The following is a 24,292-nucleotide window of genomic DNA, read 5'->3' as shown; positions in this document are numbered from 1 at the left end:
TTCTACCCATATAAATCTATCTAAATATATATTTTTAACAATAAAATTCTTCAAAAAAAACAATAAAAAATAAAATTTATACTTAAAATAAATATTTAATAAATAAACATATAAATTTACTAACTAATATTAATAGGTGGGCCGAGCTGGACCAGTCATACATGCCCAAAAAAATAAACGAGCTTAGGCTAGACCTAAAGTCAATTTTCTTTATCCAAGTCCAACCAAAGATACAAGCTTGGGCAGGCCGGATGGGTATCCGGACTCGTGAACAAAATATTTGAGTTTTTTTAACGATATTTGCAATTGAAATCACTTATCAAGTTACCAGCATCAAACCCTCAACTATATCATTTACAACGATAGAGATAAAATTGCTCTTAAGTGACAACCGCTCGAGTATATATATATCTCATCTTTAATAAAATAAATATAAAACTTAACTAGAGCTAGTAAAATTACTAATTAGCTTGAGTCCAGAAGTGACATCCTCACAATGTCTCACATAAGAAACAACATTACCCATATCAACCCATGCCCTTTTTTTGCAGTCATAATTTGGTGGAATATGGAGACATGGTTCCATTGACATGGCTTGATGACAAGCTGGTTCGCTCTTATTCCAAGTCTCGGGCCTGTAAAGCAGCCACGGTTTCAACCCTCCAAGCCCTTGAGCCACGTACCCGAAAGTCGAAGCCGAACTAGTCACCAAAACATTGCTCAAACTCAACAAATAAATCTCAACCCATGCCTTCACATTGTGCATACTATTCCCAAATACTTGATGCTCTTCGTGGCTCGCCTGATACACCGCGATCACATCTTCCGTTGTAGTTGGAAATGTCAAGTACCTGCAGTGGCGGAGCCAGAAACAAATACCCGGATGGTCAATAGTCGAAAATATGTTCAAAATTACAGTTTTTTTTTTTATTTTGACTAAGTGCAGACAGAAAAATCCATCGCAGATTTTGAATAGTGAAACTACCGACGGAATTTATACTTTGCCGACGAAATTCCCGAGTACCTGTCTGTGATGTTTGCATAGAATTCTGAGTATAGAGATGTTATGATTACAGCCTTTGAGGTCCGGTTTTTCGATGGCGAAGCTACGATGTTGAGGTTGAGGTTTCGTGTGTCTACTTTCGGCAATAGGTTTTCCTGAGTAGTACAAGCTAGAATTTGATCCATTAGGCTAGGAAATGAAGTGTTTTTCGGGTTGAATACTCGAATTTGAAGCCCGATTATTTCTTTCGCGTTCGTTAAGTAAGACTCGTAGAATCGAGTAATGAGTCCCCATGCTTTGTTTGAAGGATGGAAAAGGTATCTACCTAAGTGATGGAAAACAGATTCTTTGTCAGGAAACATCCTGTCGAGCTCTTCGCGGAAAGATGGCATCAGGAATAACGACGGAACGAAGTATTCGTCCGATCTCAAGATCAACCACTGCACTCTTTGGAGAAGATCCTGATACTCTTCACAGTAAACAAGCTTGTCGAGAAATGTAGCGCCCGAAGCTAGAAAAAGATACATGTACGAAGGAGTAGGCGCGGTAGATGCATTAAACATCTTGTTCCTGAGCTTGTTGCCTAAAGTGTTCGGGTTCCACCTATTGAATCCGATTTCTTTCTTCATAGGAAACCCTGGAGGCAACAACCATGACGTGTCTGGAAATGGCTCGCAAAAGAGATCAGACATGTCCGAATTATGTTCGACAAGCAATACTTTACGGGTAAGAAGAGCATAGAGAAATGCTGAAGCCATTGTCAACATCCGGTTCCCTAATCCGGCATGAGCTATCCAGACAATGTAATTACACTCCGTAGCACTAGAAACATTCCTGGAATCAAGAACCCGAACTGTTCTGTTGTAGGATTCCGTGTCAGGACCGCACTTTTTGTGAAGATTTTCGTAGTCTCGAAGCTTCGAGACAAGGTATGCAGAAGGCTTTTTCGATGAAGGGCTGCAGTAGTGGACAGATTGTGATCTGCTTAAGCAGGATTCCGGATCAAATCCTGAAGCTAATAGTCCTCCAAGCGAAAAATCCTCAGGTTGAGACGAATCAAAACCTGAAGCTGTGAAACAAATATATTTTCTGTCACTTTCTCAGGAAAATATCAGTTCCTAAGCTATAAAAATTGGATAAAATTCTTACCGATGCCAATCTTGAGTTTAGCGAGTTCGATTAGATCGAACATACGATCTTGGCGATTTTCCGACAACATGATTATAGAAGGAAAAGCTACTAAACAAGCTATTAATGTTATGATCTTCATTGTACAGAATCCATGTTTTGTCTCCATGAAATTACTAAAAGTTCTCAGAAATTGCTTCAATCTGCTAATTATAACTCCAAAAATTAAATTATAAAATATTAAAAGAAATTAATTAATGTTTAAGAGTTGAATTTATTGGTGTTCTTGTATTTCTTACTCAAAGGCAAATATAATATTTATAATATATTATATATATATATCCACTTTGAGTAAAAAACACATCCTAATTAATAAAAAGAGAACACCCTAATTTAATGTAATTGCATGTGATTTTTTATGGAGTTCTTCAGTTTTAATTTCTTTTTCCATTAAATTACTATTTTTTTTTATGATTTTCATTAATCTCTTGTATTATTATTATTAATTATGTTAATTATATTTTAATTAAGATCCAATTTTTCTATATTTTAATTAAGATCCAATTTTTATGTTTAGGATTCCAAATTTCTATTCTGGCTAGTGATTTCTTGAATTAGTAATTCATGTTTTTTATTATAATTAAGAAGGGCGACCCGGTGCACTACGCGTCCCCGCTAAGCGAGGGTCCGAGGAGGGGTCCCACCACAAGGGTGTATTGGGGCCTGCCAATTTTTTTGGCAAGAGGCCACTCCTAAGACTCGAAAAACTATGACTTCTCAGTCACACGACAACAATATTTACCGTTGCGCCAAGGCTCGCCCTCAGTTCATGTTTTTATTTATAATCATAAAAAATTCACCATATAATAAAATGATGGTAAGCGGAACGACATGTCGTTTTGCTACTACACTGAAAAACTAGAAATTTGTTGTCAAAATGTAAGATTACAAATTCAGATTCTCTTATAAACAAAAACAAATGAAGAAAATCTGTTTTTGTTTCTGTTTCTGTTTCGTTGGATTGGAACGAATAAAAGAATTACAAAATCAAAATGTATAATCATTCACAAGCTTTAATCCTGAAGGTGAATCTTCACAATGCTTGACATAAGGAACAACTTTTCCCATATCAGAATTCACCTTCTTGTTGCAGTCATAGCTAGGTGGAATATGCAAACAACCTTCAATCGAAATCCCGAGATGACACGATGCTTTTCTCGAGTTCATCCAATTCTCCGGCCTGTGAAGAATCCATGGTCTTAAATCTCCAAGTCCTTGAGCCACATAGCCAAAGGTTGACCCTGCACTTGTCACTAATTCATCACTCAAACTCAGTAGGTACATTTCCACCCATGCTTTCACATTGTGCGAATTGTCCCCGAAATGCTGATACTCTTCATGACTCGGCTGGTATACCTCGATTACCTCTCCCGTTCTTGTTGGGAATTTCCAGTATCTGTTTGTTATGTTTTCGTAGAATTCGGAGTACAATGATGCTATTAGTATAGCCTTCGTTGTCTTGTTTTTCGATGGCGAAGCTACGAGTTCTTGCTTGTCTACTTGGGGTAGCAAGTTTTCCTGAAGAGTGCAAGATAGGATTTGATCTGTTAGTGTTTGAAATGGATTCGCCTTCGGGTTGAATACTCGAATTTGCATACCGATTCTTTCGTCTGCATCGGCTAAATATGAGTTGTAGAATCTTGTTACGAGTCCCCACGCCTTGTTTGAAGGGTGGAAAAGGTACCGTCCCAAGTGATGGAACACGGATTCTTTGTCAGGAAACATCCTGTCAAGCTCTTCCTGGAAAGATGGCATCAGGAATAATGCTGGAACGAAGTACTCGTCCGATCTCAAGATCAACCAAGGCACTTTTCGAAGCAATATGTGGCTCTCGTCGCAGTAAAACAGCTTGTCGGAATCTGTAAGGCCATAAGATAGAAATACATTTACATGTGAAGGTGGCAACGAAGTCGATGAATCGAAAATGTTGCTCTTCAGCAAGTTTCCAAGAGTTTGTGAATTCCACTGATTGAATCTTCTGCACTCTTTAGGAAAGTTTCGGGGCAATAACCACGACGTATTCTGAAATGGCTCGCAGAATAGATCGCCCATGTCAGCATTAAATTCGACAAGCAAAACTCTATTAGTAAGAAGAGCATAGAGAAAAGCCGAAGCCATGGTTAATATCCGGTTTCCCAATCCTGCTTGAGCTGTCCAGACAATGTAATTACACTCCGTAGGACTCGAAACGTTCCTGGAATAGATTACTCTAAGTGTTGCCTTGTAGGCTTCTGTGCTAGGTCCACATTTCTTATGAAGATTTTCGTAATTTCGCAGCTTCGAGACAAGATAAGCTGAAGGCTGTTTCGGGGAAGGTTTTCGGTATAGGACAGACTGATATCTGCTTAAGCAAGATTCTTGATCAAATCCTGAAGCTAGTAGTCCGCCAAGCAACAAATCATCAACAGAAACTCCGGCAGGTTGATATAAATTTGGTTCTGTATCTGTAAAACCGAAATGGAATAAAAGACTATTCATTTTATGATGCATTGATTGAAGATTAGTTCTCACCTGTACTGAATACTGCTGCAACATTCTGCGATTTTCCCCCGGGAACCTTTACTTCAGCCAATCCGCCAATTAGATCGAACATTCGATCATGATAACTCGCAGACATCATAACAATAAGCGGAAAAACTAGCAAACAAGCAACTAAGGCAACAGTCCTCATTGAACCCCATCGAAGTAGCTTCGTTGCAGACTCGGGTTCCATTATCAGATCTTTGAACTTTCTGAAAATTGTTAATTATTAATGAACAAATAAGAAAGAAAGAAAGAAAGAAAAGTTAACAGGAATATAATGTAACTTAAAATAGAAAAAGGTCAGAAATTATTTCTGAAAGAAGTAACATTCCCATGTGCCCATATGTTCTCATTTCAACTATATTAGATTTCAATTCTATAACTTTCAATGCCCGAATAATAATTCGAACTCGTAAACCGCATAATTTCGGTGTCATCCTAATTTGTACTTTGTTTTATATGTAACTTTACAAGTTTGTTTGTGAAAGAAGGAAACTTCAAGTGCTTTACCAATTTTATAAGCAAACATTTTTATATTTCAAATGATTAATTAATTACAAATTCGTTAAACATTCAAACTATTTTCGATTAATTCGTTTTTATTAATCAAAATATTCTGATAACTACAAGGGGAAAATTACAAATTTGTTGATTATAAACTTTCAAACAGAACTAATCATGATTGTTAACAAGCTTGAGTCCAGAAGTTGCATCTTCACAATGCTTGACATACGGAACAATGTTTCCGGTATCGATGTTCGCCTTCGTTTTGCAGTCATAATAGGGTGATCTGTGGAGACAAGGTTCCATTGACATGGCTCTTTTGCAAGCCGGGGAAGTTGTGTTCCAATCCTCAGGTTTCGGAAGGATCCAGGGTTTGAGTCCTCCAAGTCCCTGAGACACGTACCCGAAAGTCGACCACGAGCTAGTCACCAACACATTGCTCAAACTTAATAGATTCATTTCAACCCATGCCTTCATATTGTGCTTGTTATCCCCAAAATGCTGACGATTCTCGTGACTCGGCTGATAAACTGCTATGACATCTCCTGAAGTAGTTGGAAATGTTAAGTACGTGTTTGTTAAGTTGTCGTAAAAATGCGAGTACAATGATGCTATTAGTACGGCTTTCGATGTCTTGTTCGTCGACGGAGAAGCTATTAGTTTTTGTTTATCTAATGTTGGCATCAGGTTTTGCTCAAGTGTACAAGCTAAAATCTGATCCATTAGTCTTCCAAATGAAACAGATTCGGGATCGAAAACACGAACTTGCATCCCGATTCTTTCATCTGCATCAGCTAAATAAGATTGATAGAACCTAGTGATAAGTCCCCACGGCTTATTTGCCGGGTGGATAAGATACCGAACCAAATTGTGGAAAACGGATTCTTTGTCAGGAAACATTCTGTCTAGTTCTTCCTGGAAAGATGGCATCAGGAATAAAGACGGAACGAAGTACTTATCCGATCTCAAGATCAACCAAGGGACTTTCGGAAGAATACTTGTATGATACTCGTCACAGTAAAAGAACGTGTCGAATAAATCGAGACGAGCAGCTATAAAGATATATAGAAAAGATGGTGGAAACTTCATTGAAGCATCAATAATGTTGCTCTTCAGCAAGTTTCCGAAAGTAGGTCTCGGGCTGTTCCATCTGAACTCATCAGGAAAGTCCGGAGGCAACAACCACGTCGTATTCGGAAAAGGCTCGCAGAAAAGATCAAACATGTCAGAATTGTGCTCAACAAGCAAAACTCTATTAGTCAGAAGAGCATAAAGAAATGCTGAAGTCATCGATAGTATCCGGTTCCCCAATCCCTCTTGAGCTTTCCAGACTATGTAATTACACTCCGCAGGACCCGAAACGTTCCTGGAATCAAGTAGTCTGACTGTTCTGTTGTAGAATTCTGAATGAGGCTCACATTTCTTATGAAGATTTTTGTAATCTCGAAGCTTGGAGATGAGATATGCAGATGGATTTGGAGGCGAATGCTTTCGGTACTTGACAGATTGGTATCTACTAAAACATGATTCCTGATCAAATCCTGAAGCCAGAAGTCCACCAAGAAGTACATCATCAGGAATTTCATCAGAATCATGTTCTGAAACTGTAAGTCCACCAAGAAAATCAAGTTATTTTCCATCACTTTCTCAAGAAAAATTTGTCAAAACATAATAAAAATTCGATCTTACCGACACCAATTTGCGTGAACTTTTCCGCTTTTCCACCAAGAACATTGACTTTAGCAACTTCAACCAGATTGAAAATTTGATCTTGGTTATTCACTGAAACCATGACTAGAAGAGGGAAAATCAATAAACATGTTACAATAATGGAAACGTTGCAATTTGTACTGATTTCCATAATTTGATCTCCCAATCCAATGCAACGAACGAGGTTTCGAGCTGTAGGAAAGCCTCCTAGCTCGGTCCTAACAAATGGTATCAGAGCTGATGGTTTCGAGGGGTAGTTTGAAGATTATTGGTGTGAATCAAACAAGGTTGTAATGGATAGAATGAAGTGCTAATTAGTATCTAATCATCAGAATAATAAATATCTATGAGATTATGACAGGATTAAGTGATTAATTGTCAACAAATTGCATACTAATTACCTTATTATGAAGCAACTTTCCACTTTCTTAGACTAATAAGTCAACACAAAATCTATTACTCAAAAAAGAAGAAAGGTCAGATTTTTTTTTTTGATGTCAAACAAAAAGTTCTCAAACCCAAGAAATGGGTTGACTTTTTTTTTGTTGTTGTTGTTGATCTATCTTTTGTTAAGATAAAGGAAATAATAGGTTGAGTAGTAGAGAAATCTGGAAAAGCTTGTTAGCTAGTTAACTCATAAAAGTAAATGTCATGTGCTCATATGTGTTGTTTAATGACCCGGTCCTGATGGATGGCAGCCGGTGGAGCTATCTGTAAGAATGACGATATGGGAAAATAAATTGAATCTCATATTGGAAATGGAGAAAGTTACTGAGCATGAGATGTATTCTAATATTTTCAAGTCAAGTAATCCAATTGGAGCTGCAATTTCGGTGGAATCAATATCGTATGGCAATTGAGACTTTTGCTTTCAAGTGCAACAATAAAAAAATCTATTGGGCCCACGAGTTCACCAACAACTCCACCATTAGTATGATATTGTCCGCTTTGGGCCAAGCCCACACGGATTTGTTTTTGGGCTCCTTCCCAAAAGGCCTCATACTAATGTAGTTGGTGAACTTCTTTATAAATTATGCAACTCTCTTGTATCTTTCCGATGTGGGACTTGGGATGTATACCCAACATCTTCTTCTATAACCTCAAAGACCCAACAAATCCCGACTTTAGAAGCAAGATTCTGATACAGACAGAATTGCAGAGCTGAAATCCGAAGATATGACCAGCAATCAAAGTAAATATCACAATAATAATATCAGGATAGCACCAATTTAGGCTTTTAGGCCTTGATAACAAAATATGACAAGTCATTTATATTACTCCATTTTGTTTTGATTTCTCTATCCACGTACAATTGACAGAATTTAACAAATAATATGGATGACGTTTCAAGTTCTGTTCTCGAGTTCTCTTTTTTAAACGTTAAGCCTATATTGCTGTCATTTTATACGTGGAGCCTAAATTGAAAATTCTCCAAAAACCATAAGTCTATTTTGATACCTTATCCCTAATATGAGAGCCTTCAAAATTTGTACTTTAATTTAACGGTTTGAAAAATAATTATTTATATATGCGATGTGGCTATTACAAATTTTATTCCGAATTTTTGAAAAATAATTTTTAAAATATATTTGGAATATAATTTTTGGGATAAATTCTGATTAACAACAGCAAACTGTACAGGTGATTAACTATAAATCCTTGTTGACAATATGAATTAAATTAAAAATTACATTTTCCGTGAGGGACCACAATAGATTTCAAAAAGCACATTGTGAATTTTATTAGTGAAAATAAGGTTTATTAATGAAACTAGGAATTTATTGAAGCACAACAGTTAGGGCTCTAAATCAACCGGGCGGTGATCAGTTCAATAAAAGTTCAGCTTGGTTCGATTCGATTTATAAACGAGTCGTTCATGAGCATGATTTAGAGTCTCGATTCATAAATAAGTCGAGTTTGACCATGCAAAAACTCGGCTCGATAGCAAGCTCGATTATAGGTTCATGAAGTTCATGAACAAACTCGATAGAAACTTGTAAAGAAGCTCGATAAAAACTCATGAATAATATTGAATAAAAATTATTTGATATTATTTATATATATTCTCATATTTTTTTTGATACCAGGGAAGGGTTAACAAACAACCCCAAAACAGGAAAGAAAAACTAACAATTAACTTCTTGTGCACCGGGGGATGCCAATTCCGCTCTTGTCAGAGATGAGGATGTCAAGGAGGCCTGCAGGGGGATCTTTACACTCGTGATGCCTAAAGGATAATGATCCTGCGATATTCGCCAACCAAGCGGCTACTCTGTTTCCCTCGCGAAGGGTATGAACAACCGTGACTTCCCACTTTTGCTTTAACATAACACGACATTCCTCGATCAGCCAGAGATATTTATGATTCATTTGACCAGGCTGATTAATAAGCTTCATTACTGATAAAGAATCAACTTCAAACACTACTTTCTGCCTTCCTTTTCTCCAAGCTAGAACAATTCCATAATTCGGGCAGAGTTGCCGTGCATACTCCCAAGTTGCAACCAAAATCTCCTATCCACTCTCCATTTTCATCCCGAATCAGTCCTCCACACGCAGCGAAGCCGGGGTTTTCTTTACTCGCACCATCGCAATTGACTTTAGCCCAGCCATCCGGCGGCTTATTCCAGAAGACAATCCGAACCTGCTGGTCGTCCGTCGCCTCCCTGTCCAGGCCAGTTTTCTTACTGCTCGCAAACATTTCTTTTGCTAGTCGGTTTATAATCTCTATTTTACTGGTATTGTCAACCACCGAATCCTCAAACACCTATTCGTTTCTCCACTTCCAGATCCACCAGCACCCAACAGCAAAAATCATCGGCCAAGGTGTCCCTCCCCAGCTCGACCGAATTCTCAAATTCTGCCTTATCCACGTCTTTAGCTCTGCCAGGTCTGCGGGACAAAATGGTTCCAGACGGCTTTGGCATTATCGCAGTCTCTGAGCAGGTGCGCCGTCGTTTCTGATTTACCACATGTTGAGCACCTGTCGTCTGTGTCGATGTTTCTTCGAACTCTATTGGCATTTGACAGGATCACGTTGTGACTTACAGTCCAAAGGAAAAAGCGGATCCGTTCCATTGCAATTACCTTCCAAACGATGCTCCAATCTGCATCCTCTTCCTCCAATTCTCCGCTCCCCAAACTCTTTACCAATAGCTGGTAAGCCGTGCTGACCGAGAAAGTTCCTGAATCTGCTAGTCGCCAAGTCCATCCATTTGGTCTTCCATACTGCAGAACCAACACCATCGAAGCAATTTTAAATAGTGTTTCATTTGGTAATGAGCCTTGAAGATGCTCCCAGTCCCATCCATTCGCAGCGCACCAGTAATCAGCCACCCTGAGATCTTTCTCTGTCTCCGTCAAAGGAATTAAGACTTTGTCTAAGAGTCGTGTGTCTTTCAGCCAGAAATCGCTCCAAAACAAAGTGGATTTTCCGTCGACAACCAGTTTATTGATTCCAAGTTCAAGAAGCTTAGCACCCATGATGATACTTCGTCAGGTGTTGCTCTTTACTTTCCTGTTCCGGAATATATCCATACCCTGCCTTTTACCCGAATAAATACCTTTCAACGCACAAACCCAAAGGTTACTTGGTTCCGTTAGCATTCTCCATCCTAGTTTCGCTATACTGGCGAGATTGACCTGTCTGGTGTTTCTGATTCCCAAGCCCCCCTGCTTACGCGGCTTACAAACTGCAGACCAGCGAACTAGATGAATTCGTTTACCCCTGTCAGTGCTGCCCCAAAGGAAATTCCTACTAATGGCGTCTAATTTCCGACATGTAGATACAGGGAGCAATGTCGTTTGCATAGTGAACACAGGTAAGGCTGCGAGCACCGATCACACAACGGTTGCGCGTCCAGCAAACAAGAGGCTTTTTTCCTTCCAACCTGCAAGACGACAGTTAACCCGATCCACAACATAGCCATAAGTTTGTTTATCAACCTTCTCATGAATCAATTGAACTCCAAGGTATCTGCCTAAATTTTCCGTTTTTCTAATCCCCAGCTCACGGACAATTTCCATTTGAGTTCTTGCTTGGGTATTGTTCGAAAAGAGTACACAGGATTTATCCAGATTGACTTTCTGCCCTGAACAATCACAGAAATAGCCTAAAATGTCCTTTATTACAACCGCTTGCTCATGAGAGGCTTCTGCCATCAGAATGATGTCATCTGCAAAGAAACAGTGAGACAGACTTGGCCCCTCTTTTGATAATACAACCGGTTTCCACGAGCCATTAGCCACTGCATCCAGAATTAGATGGCTCAATCGCTCAATACACAAGACAAATAGGTACGGTGAGAGGGGATCACTCTGGCGGAGCCCCCTAGACGGAGAGAAGCTGACTCCCTTGTTCCCATTCTAAAGTACATTCATGGAAGCAGAAGTAGCACATTGCATTATGATTGTAATCATACTTGACGGTAATCCCAGCACTGACAACGTATCCTGCAGGAAGCTCCAGTTGATTCTGTCATAAGCCTTTTCCAAGTCTAATTTAAGAAGCATAAATTTTTTCCTCCCTTTCTTCCGCTTGAAAGAGAAGATGGTCTCCTGCACCAAGATAACATTATCAGTGATCTACTTCCCCGGCACAAAGCTGCATTGCATAGGTCCCACTATTTCCGTCAGAATTGGCTTCAGGCGTTGAACAACACATTTAGTGATCATCTTGTAGCTGACGTTGCAAAGGCTTATAGGTTTGTATTGTGTCAGGCTCTCCGGATTCTTGACCTTCGGTATAAGGGTGATAAGAGTGTCGTTCAAACCTTCATCCAATACTCCTTCATTCAGGGCTCTGGGCACACACTTACACGTTTCGGGTCCCACTGTTTCCCAGAATTTCTGGTAGAAACCTGCCTGAAAACCATCCGGCCCTGGAGCTTTCCACGACGCCATTGACTCAATTGCCATTTGAATCTCCTTGGCTTGATACGGCTTACCAAGTTGCTCAAACTCGAAATTCTCAATCCGGGGGAAAGAATGCTGCGTGGTAAGCTGAACACAGCTCAGGACATCCTCATGGTAAAGCTTGCTAAAATAAGTGCCAGCCATTTCCTTCAACTTTCCCTCCTCCCAAATCCATGAACCATCATCACCGCGGAGCCCTGCAACAGTGTTATGTCCCTATCGGATTACTATAGAGGTATGGAAAAATGCGGTATTACAGTCACCATCCCTGAGCCAATTAATTCGAGATTTTTGAAGCCAGTACAGCTCCTCCTGGCGAAGGATTGAGTCCAGTTCTGCTCCCAACCGCCTTTCCAGCCGTAACATACCCCTCATACAGCGTTCCGCCAACTTCCGTTGGACTCCTCCCAGCCTCGCATAAGTGCTTTTTTCCTCCAAAAAATATTCCCGAACCCATGGCGGTTCCAAACCGTAAGCTCCTTAGATAAACCTTTTAGAGCAGCCCCTAGCGAAATGTCAGGATTCCAGTTGTTTTTTATACAAGGAGAAATGGACTCATCCTCAAGCCAAGCTTGCATGAACCGAAAAGGCACCTCATTTGTCTTTCCTGGTGTTTGAAAGTCAATTAAAATGGGCACATGGTCCGACTGTATGCGCTGGAGGTGACGCACGATAGCTCCCGGGAACTGAGTCCTCCAGCTCATATTCGATAACGCCCTGTCCAGCCTATAAGCGACTCTAGTCCTCGGGGACGAGCCTCTGAACCAAGTGAATTGGGGTCCTACAAATCTAAGGTACACAAACTCCATTTGGTTTATCCAATCAGCAAAAGGCACACAGCGGTCAAGAACCCGAGCAGACCCGCCTTGCTTCTCATCTGTAGTTCTGATACAGTTGAAGTCCCCACAAACTAGCCATGGGATATCCACTTCCTCTTTTAGACTCTTCATGTCTTGAAAGAACATCCGTTTGAATTGCATCTGCGGGCAAACATAGACAGCAGATAAAAGGAACGAGCTGTTGTGCCATATACCCCCTTGAATAGTCACTTTGCAATGTAGGAATTGGAAGTTCCTACTAATAACCTCAACCTTTGTAGCAAACTCATCCCAAAACATCCAAATCCCACCACTGAACCCTTCAGCCTCAATCATTTCAACCCTAGGAAGTCCAATTTGTTGCTGATAGCCAGCGCCCTAGAACCGGGAATCCGAGTTTCCAGCAAATAGAGGATTATCGGGCGATGAATACGGATCATGTGTCTTAAAGCTCTTTGAAACGCAGTACCTCCTGCACCAAAACAATTCCATGCTATGACTTTCATTATAAAATATAAAGACAGAGAGGGCAGCTAACCAGCCAAAATCAAACGCGCGGGGAAAGCTCCCCCTCACTCGGGTCTTTTGATAAAATTTGCACTATGGAGCGGTCACGCAGCTTCTGATTTAAACGCACGTTCCCCTTACCCCCTTGTGTTGTCATACTTGTTCTGTTCATATCTATCTCAAGGAGTGGATTTCGGTGATCCGAGTCGACCCGGATCCTTTTTCCCCTTCCGGGTTCTTTCTCTGAGGAAACTGCCCCTGAACTTCCTCCAAATTCAACTTCCATGTCCCCCTCCAAGAGGCTAGCAAACCTGTTTGAACTTTCGTGTGTTGCTTTCCCTAAATTTTCCTTAGCCCTTGCACTGGTATTTCTGATAGATTTCCCCTTGACTTGCTTCAGATCACTGCCGGCTGATTGTAACTGATTGGAGGCTTCAATGTTCTTTCCAAAACCCCGAAAAGCAGCTGTGTTCTGATTCATAATTTTAGTCCCCTCAACCTCTGCAAACGGATTAGTGCTCATCTATTCCCATTCCTTCTCATACTTCTTGTTATTCACCTTTTGCCCTACCGCACGAGGATTGTACCTCCTTCGAGGCACAATCATCCAGGGTCCATAAACTTCCGGATCGATATTTTCCATGTTCAAATCCTCTGTTTTTGGTGCTTGTTGTGCCTCTGTAATCGGGTCTCCTGGGTTGGCGTTGCCAGGTTCACCAATAATCATAACACTAGTAGTTGGGGGTTCCTTCGGAGGAATGGCACTTGGCCAGCTACAATTTGTCCTAATATGTCCATAGCGTCCACAATGTGTGCAAGCAATGTGCAGGCTTTCATATTCCACTTTCTGAATCTCCCCATCAAGATCAAACTGCGCAATTAAAGGTTTTAGTAGGTCAATTTCGACACATACCCGTGCAAAGCGGCCTCTTATCTTCATGGCTGTATTCTCATCTACCCGGATTGGTTTACCTGCAGTCGCTGCAAGTCCAATCAACACATCTTCATCGTAATAGAGCAGGGGAAGTTGCAGGAACCTAATCCATACCATCGACTTCTCAACACACGCATCTGAGGGATTAAAAGAAGCAGACCAGGTGCGAACCATTAAGTAATGTCCTTGCACAAGCCAGGGTCTGTCATTGATAACATGATTTATGTCCATGTCATCATCGAATTGGACAAGGTGAAAGCCCTCCCCTAGGTCCATCATGTTAAAACCGGCAATTGGTTTCCATAGCTCAATAGTCGTTTCTGCAGGGCAACATAGCCCAAGTTCCTGCCCAGTAGTTTAACAATCAGTGCCTTCTCCCATGGCTTCTCAAGTTTCTTCTTCAGTTTAGGATCGATCATCACTTTCGGTTACAACCTTAGTCAACATGTCTGTAGGATTCTCTGTGCCTGGAATCTTCATCAACTGCAATATCTTCCTGTCCAAGAGATGCCGTATGTAGTGATACTTCAACTCTATGTGCTTTGTCCTTGAGTGAAAGGCGGGATTCTTCGCCAAATGGATGGCACTCTGACTGTCGCTGTACAGAATAGGGTCCTTCTGCTCCTTTCCCAACTCACGCAAGAAATTCTGCAACCATACCATCTCCTTACTAGCCTCAGTCACTGCAACGTACTCAGCTTTTGCAGTAGACAAAGCCACCACCTTCTGCAGCTTTGAAGCCCAAGAGACTACAGTACCACCCAATATGAAGACATATCCGGTTGTACTTCTTCTCTTGTCAAGGTCACTGGATGCCAAATCTGCATCCACATATCCTGTCAACTTAACTTCCTTGCCCTCAAAATATAAGGCTTATGCAGTGGTTCCCTTTAGGTATCTCAGAATCCACTTTACTGCTTCCCAATGCTTCTTACCAGGGTCTCCCATAAAACGACTAACAACTCCCACAGCATGTGCAATATCCGGCCTCGTACACACCATTGCATACATCAAGCTGCTAATTGCTGAGGCATATGGAGTTCTCTCCATCTGGGTCTTCTCTGCTCTTGGGTGAGTCCTATTTAGATATCTTGAAATGGCTACCCAAAGGAACCGTAGCTGGCTTGGCATCTTGCATGCCAAATCTAATCAAGACCTTCTTGATATACTCAGCTTGTGAGAGATATAACTTTCCAGCCTTCCTATCTCTTTCAATCCTCATGCCCAGAATCTGCTTAGCTTCCCCGAGATCTTTCATAGGAAACCGCTCAGATAACTGCTTCTTTAGTTTTCTCACTTCTCGAGTACTCGACCCTGCAATCAGCATATCATCAACATATAACAGTAAAATTATGTAGCCTTCATCCAATTTCCTGAAGTAACAACAGTGATCAGCTTCACTCCTCACGAACTCAATTTCATGCATGAATCTGTCAAATTTCTTGTACCACTGTCTTGGAGCTTGTTTCAGACCATACAAGCTCTTGTTCAACTTGCACATCAGCTCAGCGTTATCAGACTCATAGCCCTGAGGCTTCATATAGATGTCTTCATCTAAGTCCCCATGAAGAAATGTCGTTTTTACATCCATTTGCTGCAGCTACCATACTCAACACTAAACAAATAGTAGTCAGCTTTACCACTGGAGTGAAAACGTCAGTGTAATCTATGTCGTACCTCTGCTGAAAACCTTTCACGACTAGCCTTGCCTTGTAGCGCTTGCTACCATCAGCCTCTTCTTTGATTCTGAAAATCCACCTGTTTTGTAGAGCCTTCTTACCCTTTGGAAGCTCAACAAGTTCCCAAGTGCCATTGGTCATCAAGGAATCCATCTCATCATCTATTGTAAGCCTCCACTTGCTCGCATCCTCTCCATGAGATGCCTCCAAGTAGCTTTCTGGTTCACCACTATCTATCAGCAGCATGTAGTTGCTTGTAGGCGTGTACCTGTCAGGTGCTCTACGCTCTCTAGTGGATCTGCGTAGTGTAACTGCTGGAGTTTGGGGTTCTTCTTCTTCCTCCTCAACAACTACCTCCTTGCTCCCACTAGAATTCGTGATGTTTAGCTCCACGACCTCTGGTTCTGAATCAACAGTATTAGATGCTCCCAGAATGTCCTTGTACATCATCTGCTCGTTGAAGACAACGTCCCGACTGCGAATAATCTTCCTATTCTGACTATCCCAAAACCGATATCTGAAATCATCCCCACCATATCCAATAAAAGTGCACTTAACAGACTTCATATCTAACTTACTTCTCTCAAGGGGAGCAATATGAACATATGAATCACATCCAAATACTCGTAAAAAGGATAAATTTACCTGCTTTCCACTCCAAGCCTCTTCAAGAATGCCATTCTGCAAGGGAGTCGATGGCCCTCTGTTGATCAAGAATGCTGCAGTGTTAACTGCTTCTGCCCAGAATGTCTTCAGAAGTCCGCACTTCAGCCTCATACTTCTAGCACGCTCACACAGAGTTCTGTTCATTCATTTTGCAACTTCATTCTCCTGAGGAGTTCCTTTCAGAGTCTTCTTCATGAAGATTCCATTCTCAGCACAAAATTCCTTGAATTCCCTAAGCTCATACTCCCCACCATTGTCAGACCTTAAGCACTTTACCTTCAAACCCGTCTCATTCTCAACCAGGGCCTTCCATTTTCGAAAGGAATCAAAAGCATCAGATTTCTTTCTCAGAAAATAGATCCACACTTTCCTAGTGGAGTCGTCAATGAGGGTCATGTAGCACAAAGCTCCACCAAGAGATTTCACATATGCAGGACCCCATAGATCGCTGTGAACTAACTCCAACTTCTCTTTCTTCAAAGTTCTGCCACCCTCAGAGAAACTGACCTTTTTCTGCTTCCCGAAGATGCAATCCTCACACAGCCCAAGATCAGCAGATTTCAGACCCGGCAACAGACCCTTTGAACACAGCACTTTCATCCCCTTTTCACTCATGTGACCAAGACGACAGTGCCACCTATCTGCATTGACATTCTCCCTCACAACATCAATGCTATTGAAAACATTGTCTGTTAAGTACAACGATCCAACCTTCTCACCACGGGCAACCACCATGGCTCCTTTGGTCATTTTCCAAGCACCACCTGCAAAGATTACACAATAACCTTCATCATCCATTTGCCCAATTGACAACAGATTTTTCTTTAGGCTAGGAACATGCTTTACTCCAGACAGCTTTATTATAGATCCATTCGGGGATATGGTTTTCCATCAAATCTAAAGGCTCATCATCAACAAGATAAACCTTTCCAAATTTCCCAGGGGTATGGTTTTCCATCAAATCTGCATTGCTATATGAGTGAAACGAAGCTCCTGAGTCTAACACCCAAGACTCCAGAGGACTTCTTACGCTCAATACCAAGGCTTCTGCTACTGTTTCTATAGTTGAATTACTCGGAATCAGCGCATCACCAAAATCCTCGCTTGTTGAGTCACTGACTTCTCCTTCTGCGGTGCCTTACATTCACTCTTGTAATGACCATTCTCATTACAATTCCAGCACTTAATGTGGCTCTTGTCCTTGGCAGGTTTCCCTCTCCCTTTGGACTTAGACCTGCCATGATTCTGTTTTGACATGCGATCTGACCTGCCCCGATTTTCTGCATTCAAGGCTGATCCAGATGTGGAACCTGACTCTTTCCTGCGAATCTCCTCGCTTATAATCAAGTCTCTGACATCATCAAACCTAAGTTTTTCTTTCCCTGCTGAAGCACTTAGGGCAGTAACCATGCCACTCTAACTCTCTGGTAAAGAAGATAACAGAATTAGGGTTAATACCTCTTCATCAAAATCAATATCTACATAACTTAATTGAGTGATCGTCATATTAAAATCCTTCAGATTCGTCGTCACTGCTATATTCTCCATCATCTGTAGATTAAACAGTCGTCGCATCAGATGAAATTTATTGGCCGCAGAAGGCTTCTTGTTTAACGAACTCAAAATCTCCAACATCTCCTTCGTGGTTTTTGCCTTCACTGTGTGGTGCGCCACGTTCCTGGACAGCGACAGGCGAATCACGCTCATCGCTTTTCTGTCCAACAGCTTCCACTCTTCATCATAACTATCCTCCGGCTGGTCACCCAGAGGTTGGTACAGATCTTTACCGTACAGGTAATCCTCGATCTGCATCTTCTAGAAACCGAAATCCGAACCATCGAATTTCTCCACAGGGGTTTTTCCGTCTCCCATCGTAATTACCCTCGCTCTGATACCAATTGTTAGGAATAAAATACGATTACGATAAATGAAAAACAAAAGCAATCACACAAGAATTGTTTGCCCAGTTCGTCACTCAATATGAATGACTACGTCTGGGGGGCACTATGAAGCTAGGATATTTCACTATAATGAAAGAGGTGCGGATTATAGAGAAAGAGGTTACATTTATACTGCTCAAGAAACCCTAACCGTCTGAAACCCTAATCGCCCAAAATTTTTTTGTCGATATCTATCGATATCGGTATTGGTCGATATTGGTCGATATTAGTCGATATTTATCGATATCGGTATTGGTCGATATTGGTCGACTAATATCGATATCGGTATTGGTCGATATTTGTCGATATTGGTCGATATTTGTCGATATTGGTCGACCAATATCGATACAATGATATATCGTCATATCTGTCGATTTTGATTAGAAATCGACAAATATCGACACTGTCGGGGGAAAATCTGAAACTGATATTCTAACCAAAATGCATTTTTAGACAACAATGCCACTGTTTTTTGGGTTCGCACGACCAAGAAAAACATGAAAAAGGAAGAGAAACAATATACATTGGGTTGTAGAGAAACAACCTGCTAGATTTGTTTAAGAAGAAGACGAGGGCAAAGTTGGAAGTTGTCTATTGAAATAGGTTAGTTTTGTAAAAAAAATTGAAAGAGCCTAGAAATGTAAACTAACCCCCTAAAAGTGGCTAGTTAAGCAATTGTCCCTAAAAATAACTTAGTTGTATTTTTTATCTTTTTTAGTTGTATTTTCAATTAGTAAAAAAAACTAAAAATACAAATAATAAATAGAGGTTAGGGTTAAATTAGATTCACTTCACACATTCTTTCTCTCACAAAAGTTAGAGCAGCAGCCGCCCTCCCGCCAAATCTCCAACCATCTCTTCGTCCTCTTCTCTTCTTCCAAATCGCCCTCTGCTGCGTCTGTCGCCCCTCCGTCCTCTGTTTTTGTCGGACCATCTCTCCACTTCTCTGTCCTCCGTATCCTCCATTTTCATCGGACCGCGCCTTGCCAGTTCTCTGATTAACTCTTCTGTTTCCATTTACGCTGGACCGTGCCCTGCCAGTGCTCTATCTCCATGTCAAACAGTGAGTTTTTCTCTACTTGTTTTTCTTTTTAAATGATTCTTTTTATATCCAATTGACTATTTTTTTTTCTGTTTCCATCTTCTTGCTCTAACTGGAAAACTATCAATAGCATATCCGATTTACAGTTGAATAGTTGAATTTCTTAATGTTTATATTGTTTTAAGGTTTTAAGGACTTGAGATGTTCACGTTTTAGGAAAAGTTTATCAAAATGATAGTTGAATGTTTTAATATTTGAGTTTATTTCAAGCTTGTATTGTTTTAAGGTTCTTAGATTCTTTTAAAGTTTGTATTGTTTAAAGGTTTATTATAACTTTGAATGTTGTTTGTAGCACTGTATTGATGTTTAATTCAATTTTTTTTTGCTTAATTCTTGCTGTCTTTTTTATAACATTGATAACATTGTGGTGGTTGTTTTCTTTATATAGGTTTATTTCAAAGAAACATATCCATTTAATGATTGGTGGAAATCATGATCGGAGGAACTAATTAGGATTTGTTGATCATTCCAACGTGTTTTTTAGTTTGCTAATTGAGGAATTTGCTGATTATTACGTAAAATTATATTATTTCATATTATTTTGTTTGTGAGCAAAACAAATGAGCCACTCACGAGCTAAGCTCGTGAATAACATAAATGAGCTGGCTCGTGCTCAGCTCGTGAGTAAATGAGCCCCTGTTCGAGCCGAGCTTGAACAAATTTTGAGTTCGAATTGAGCTCGAAGTTCAGCTCGGCTCGTTTACTGCCCTAAGAGAGACAAATTTCCTTATTGGTTAGTTTCCAAGAATCTTGCTCTTCAATTGATTTTTGTCTCATTTTTACTTTCATGCAATTACTTTGATAGATCTGATTTACTGTTTCTATAAACTTAAACAAAATATTGTTTGGTTTTGCAGTGAAAGAAATAATAGGAAACCTACCACCGAGGTTTCTTTTTGCTCCGACCAATCAAGAAATTATTACGTTTTTTCTATGCAAGAAGTTAAATGGGGAAAATTTGCCTCATGAATATATTCAAGAATGTGATGTTTACGGAAACAAAGACCCGTGGCTTCTTTTCAACAAAGATTTCAAACAAATACATTACATTTTTGCCAAATTGAAGAAGAAAAGCAATAGTGGGAAGATGATACAAAGGACTGCTGGTTCCGGAACATGGAGTGGTCAAAACATTCAAGATGTTCATGACAGTGAAGGACAACATATTGGGTTCAACATATTGTTATGTTTTAAAACTGCCCCCGAATATAGGGAAAATGGTTGTTGGGTAATGCACCAGTACTCGAGTGTGATCGAGGGTGATTATGTTTTTTGTGCGATCAGAAATAAGGATCTTGATCATTTAGAAGCAAGCACGATGAGCAAATGTTCAAGAAAGTGCCCCTTAGAATATCAAGAAAATAATCCAAGGAAAAGGGTTAACAAGTGTTCTGATATAATTCAACAGAAGACGCTGCCAGTGATAGTCGGAGTGGAATTGGCTCAATGTATGGTAAATTTCTCTTGTTTTTTGAATGTTTGGTTTCATTTCCTATCCTAAATGTGACTGTTGCTTTTGAATTTGTAGCAACAACGAGTGGAATTGAAAGACGATTTGAATACCAACAATCTGTTGGCCAACCAATTGTAGAAGCAGGCACGATGAGCAAATGTTCAAGAAAGTGCTTAATCTATCAAGAAAATAATACAAGGAAAAGGGTTAACAAGTCTTTAGATATAATTCAACAAAAGACGCTACCTGTGATAGTCGGAGTGGAATTGGCTCAAGGTATGGTAAATTTCTCTTGTTTTTTAATGTTTGGTTTCATTTCCTACCCTTAATGTGAATGTTGCCTTTAAATTTGTAGCAGCAACTGGTGGAGTTGAAAGACGATTTGAATACCAACAATCTGTTGGCCAACTAATTGAATCAGCTCCACAATACCAAGAATATGTGAGTTCTTCTTATACATTTATGGGATAAGTACGAAAAAAATGCTTGTGGTTTACCTATTTTGCAAACGCAAACCTGTGGTTTTTTTTTTACAAAAAGATGTATGTGCTAAACACCGTTATCAGAGAACGGATTTTTTCACTTACACCGTTATTTTTGATGATGTGGCAGTTTGACCGAAAAGTTGACCAGGGGAAAATAGGTATTAAATTAAAATACTTTAAATTTAAAAGCAGAAAACACAGGCCCCAAAAATCGCAACTTCTCCCTTTCCAACCTTTGAACTCCAACATTACCAGACACCATAAACCACTGAAAAACCTCATAATCAAGGTGGAATTAGGAGGGGAAAAGTCAAAATTTGACATCTTCTGCATTATATGGTTTGTATCCAACCTCTTTTTCCAGAAAACGGAAAACCCTAAGGAAGTATGAAGGAGCAGAAGGGTGAGGACCACTTTTTCAGGGTGTAAAAGCTTGGAAAGCAAGGTACATAAACAGTTTGCACACCTCTCTAATGTCGATTTCATTACGTTCTGTTTCTTTTAGTTAGGGTTTTTGCAATAGAAATTAGTATATATGAATTTGTGGTTATTGTGATACGAATTTGTGGTTGTTGTGATAGGAATTTGTGGTCGTTGTTGTTAAGGTTGCATGTTAGTGTTAATGAAGTTTGTTGATTTGGGTTGTCTTTAGTTTGATGTCCATTAAGTTCAGAGTTGTGGTTTTAACGATGTTCATATGCTATTTCTTGTTTGATGTACAGTAATCATGGTACAAATGAGTGTTTATACACTGTTGTTGTTAAGGTTGAATGTTAGTGTTAATAATGTTTGTTGATTTGGTTCGTCTTTAGTTTGATGTCCATTAAGTTCAGAGTTGTGGTTTTAACTATCTTCATGTGCTATTTCTTGTTTGATGTACAGTAATCATGGTTGAAATGCATACGATGGTTATTCACTATGGTGGGGAATGGGTAGACATGGAGCAACAACTTTATGTTGGAGGAAAAATGAAAATTGTGAAAATGGATATTGATTACATGAGCTACTTTGAATTAGCGGATATTGGTAAAGATGTAGGGTATAAACACTCATGCCAAATGTGGTATAAGATTGTTGGGTTATCTGGATCAGAAGGAATTGAGGAGATTGTTAATGATTAGAGTGTTAGAGACTTCATTGAACATAATACATGGTATTCGCATACAGATATTTACTACATGAAGATAAGGCCATTACAAGTTATTGATGACAATAGGCAGGACATGAACGAGATCCCAAGCACAAATGCAACTGGCTCTGATGACGTTGGTGCCAATGATGAGAATGATGACAATGCTTACAATGATGAGAATGTTGTCACTGATGATAATGGTGAGAATGCTGACAATGCTTACAATGATGAGAATGTTGAGAATGTTGACACTGATGATAATGGTGAGAATACTGACAATGCTTATAATGATGAGAATGTTGAGAATGCTTACAATGGTGATAATGGTGAGAATGCTGACAATGCTAACAATGATGAGAATGTTGACACTAATGACATGAGGTCTGATTCTGATGACAGTGATGATAGTGATGACACTGATGAGAATGATGAGAATGTTGACACTGATAAGGGCGAGGAGAATGTTGTACTTGTGTTCAAAGTATTGACAGCAATGAGGAGGAAAGTGAGTCAGAATCTCTAGATGAAGAAGTAGAACCAGATAAAGAGATCCCAAGAACAAATGCAGCTGCCTCTGTTGATGTTGGTGACAAGGATTTGGATGATCACGATATGGCAGAATTTAATGAGAGAGGATATGATAGTGAAGAGCTGCATAGTTTGAAGGGCTCTGATGATGAAGGTCAACAGTATATGTGTTGGTCCCGTGTAATGTAATAGGATTAGTTCCAAGGGGGGGTTAGGAACTAATGTAACTTTTTCGCTTAATTATGCTGACTTAATTTAATTCTTTAAATAACTTCACTCAGTTTTGGTCAGCAAGGCTGAGCGTGATGTAAGACAGCTTTAGTCAGAGGCTGACTAGAACTGTTTCACTTGTGAGTTGGGAAATAACACTTAAGGTCAGCTTCCAACTCAACACTCTGATTACTCAGTGTCGGCTTATACAAATTATATACTGAGTAATTTAAGCAAGCAACATATACATATATATATAAAGAGAAGGGTTAGAGATTACTCAGCAGTCTTATCCTGGTTCGGCCTCACCACCTACGTCCAGTCCCCAGAATCCTTCCAGGCTTTTTCAATCCACTACTGAGCTCTTTAAAGGTAGAGCACAAACCGTTTACAAAGCAATTGAGTATGCAAGAGTACCGTCCTCTATTCGTCTACTCAATCCTACTGAGCACTATAACCGAACACTCAGATTTTCTCTATCGCTGAGTACTAAAACCGAGTACTCAGCTTCACTCTCACAACCTTTACAATTGATACAAGATTTGTTCTTTCTAAATGAAGACCACTTTAGATGAATACAAATTCACTCTAGACTTTTACACAGAGATTGGATTTGGGTGTAAGAACTTGCTTTTTCTAATCAGACAACTTCTCTTTTGGATTTTCACTCTTGTGAAGATTTTGCTTATCTTTTTCTTTTTGTAATTCGGCAAAGGATCCAAGTGATGAACTTGTCCTTTTATAGCAAACTCTGAAGCTTCAATGATTTGAATTTGGACATATCCGTTTAATTCAAACGGTCTTCTTTCATCATGCATTGGTCAGCATTCGGATTTTGCAGGCCAATCCTGTCGTCTGAATTTAGCAGGCGTCAGGATTGCCAGTTTCGTCTTTTAGCGTCAGGATTCGTATTCTAGCGCCAGGTTTGTCTTCTTGCCAAACGCCATTTGATCCATGCGTCTCGAAAAGGTCTCTGGGCATAATTTCGAGGCTTCT

The 24,292-nt window shown here is 40.0% G+C and overlaps 3 protein-coding genes across 3 annotated transcripts; all 3 read right to left on the bottom strand.

The window, feature by feature from the left end:
• Window positions 1-439: 439 nt before the first annotated feature.
• On the bottom strand, window positions 440-2,300 carry LOC136222784 (galactoside 2-alpha-L-fucosyltransferase-like). The gene is made up of 3 exons (XM_066010507.1): window positions 2,153-2,300; window positions 1,025-2,072; window positions 440-851 (listed from the first exon to the last, which is right to left on the bottom strand). Exons 1-3 carry the CDS (start codon window positions 2,298-2,300, stop codon window positions 440-442), a joined length of 1,608 nt encoding a protein of 535 aa, XP_065866579.1.
• Window positions 2,301-3,178: 878 nt separating this feature from the next.
• LOC136222783 (galactoside 2-alpha-L-fucosyltransferase-like) lies at window positions 3,179-4,904 on the bottom strand. Its single transcript, XM_066010506.1, has 2 exons — window positions 4,703-4,904; window positions 3,179-4,635 (listed from the first exon to the last, which is right to left on the bottom strand). The coding sequence occupies exons 1-2, from the start codon at window positions 4,902-4,904 to the stop codon at window positions 3,179-3,181; spliced, it is 1,659 nt and encodes a 552-aa protein (XP_065866578.1).
• A 482-nt stretch (window positions 4,905-5,386) lies between these two features.
• LOC136222782 (galactoside 2-alpha-L-fucosyltransferase-like) lies at window positions 5,387-7,079 on the bottom strand. Its single transcript, XM_066010505.1, has 2 exons — window positions 6,908-7,079; window positions 5,387-6,822 (listed from the first exon to the last, which is right to left on the bottom strand). Exons 1-2 carry the CDS (start codon window positions 7,077-7,079, stop codon window positions 5,387-5,389), a joined length of 1,608 nt encoding a protein of 535 aa, XP_065866577.1.
• Between the last annotated feature and the right edge of the window lie 17,213 nt (window positions 7,080-24,292).

This window comes from Euphorbia lathyris, chromosome 3 (assembly GCF_963576675.1).
Source record: "Euphorbia lathyris chromosome 3, ddEupLath1.1, whole genome shotgun sequence".
Classification (NCBI taxonomy): domain Eukaryota; kingdom Viridiplantae; phylum Streptophyta; class Magnoliopsida; order Malpighiales; family Euphorbiaceae; genus Euphorbia; species Euphorbia lathyris.
Note: the sequence above shows the minus strand (reverse complement) of the source record. Positions and strands in the feature narration are given on the sequence as shown.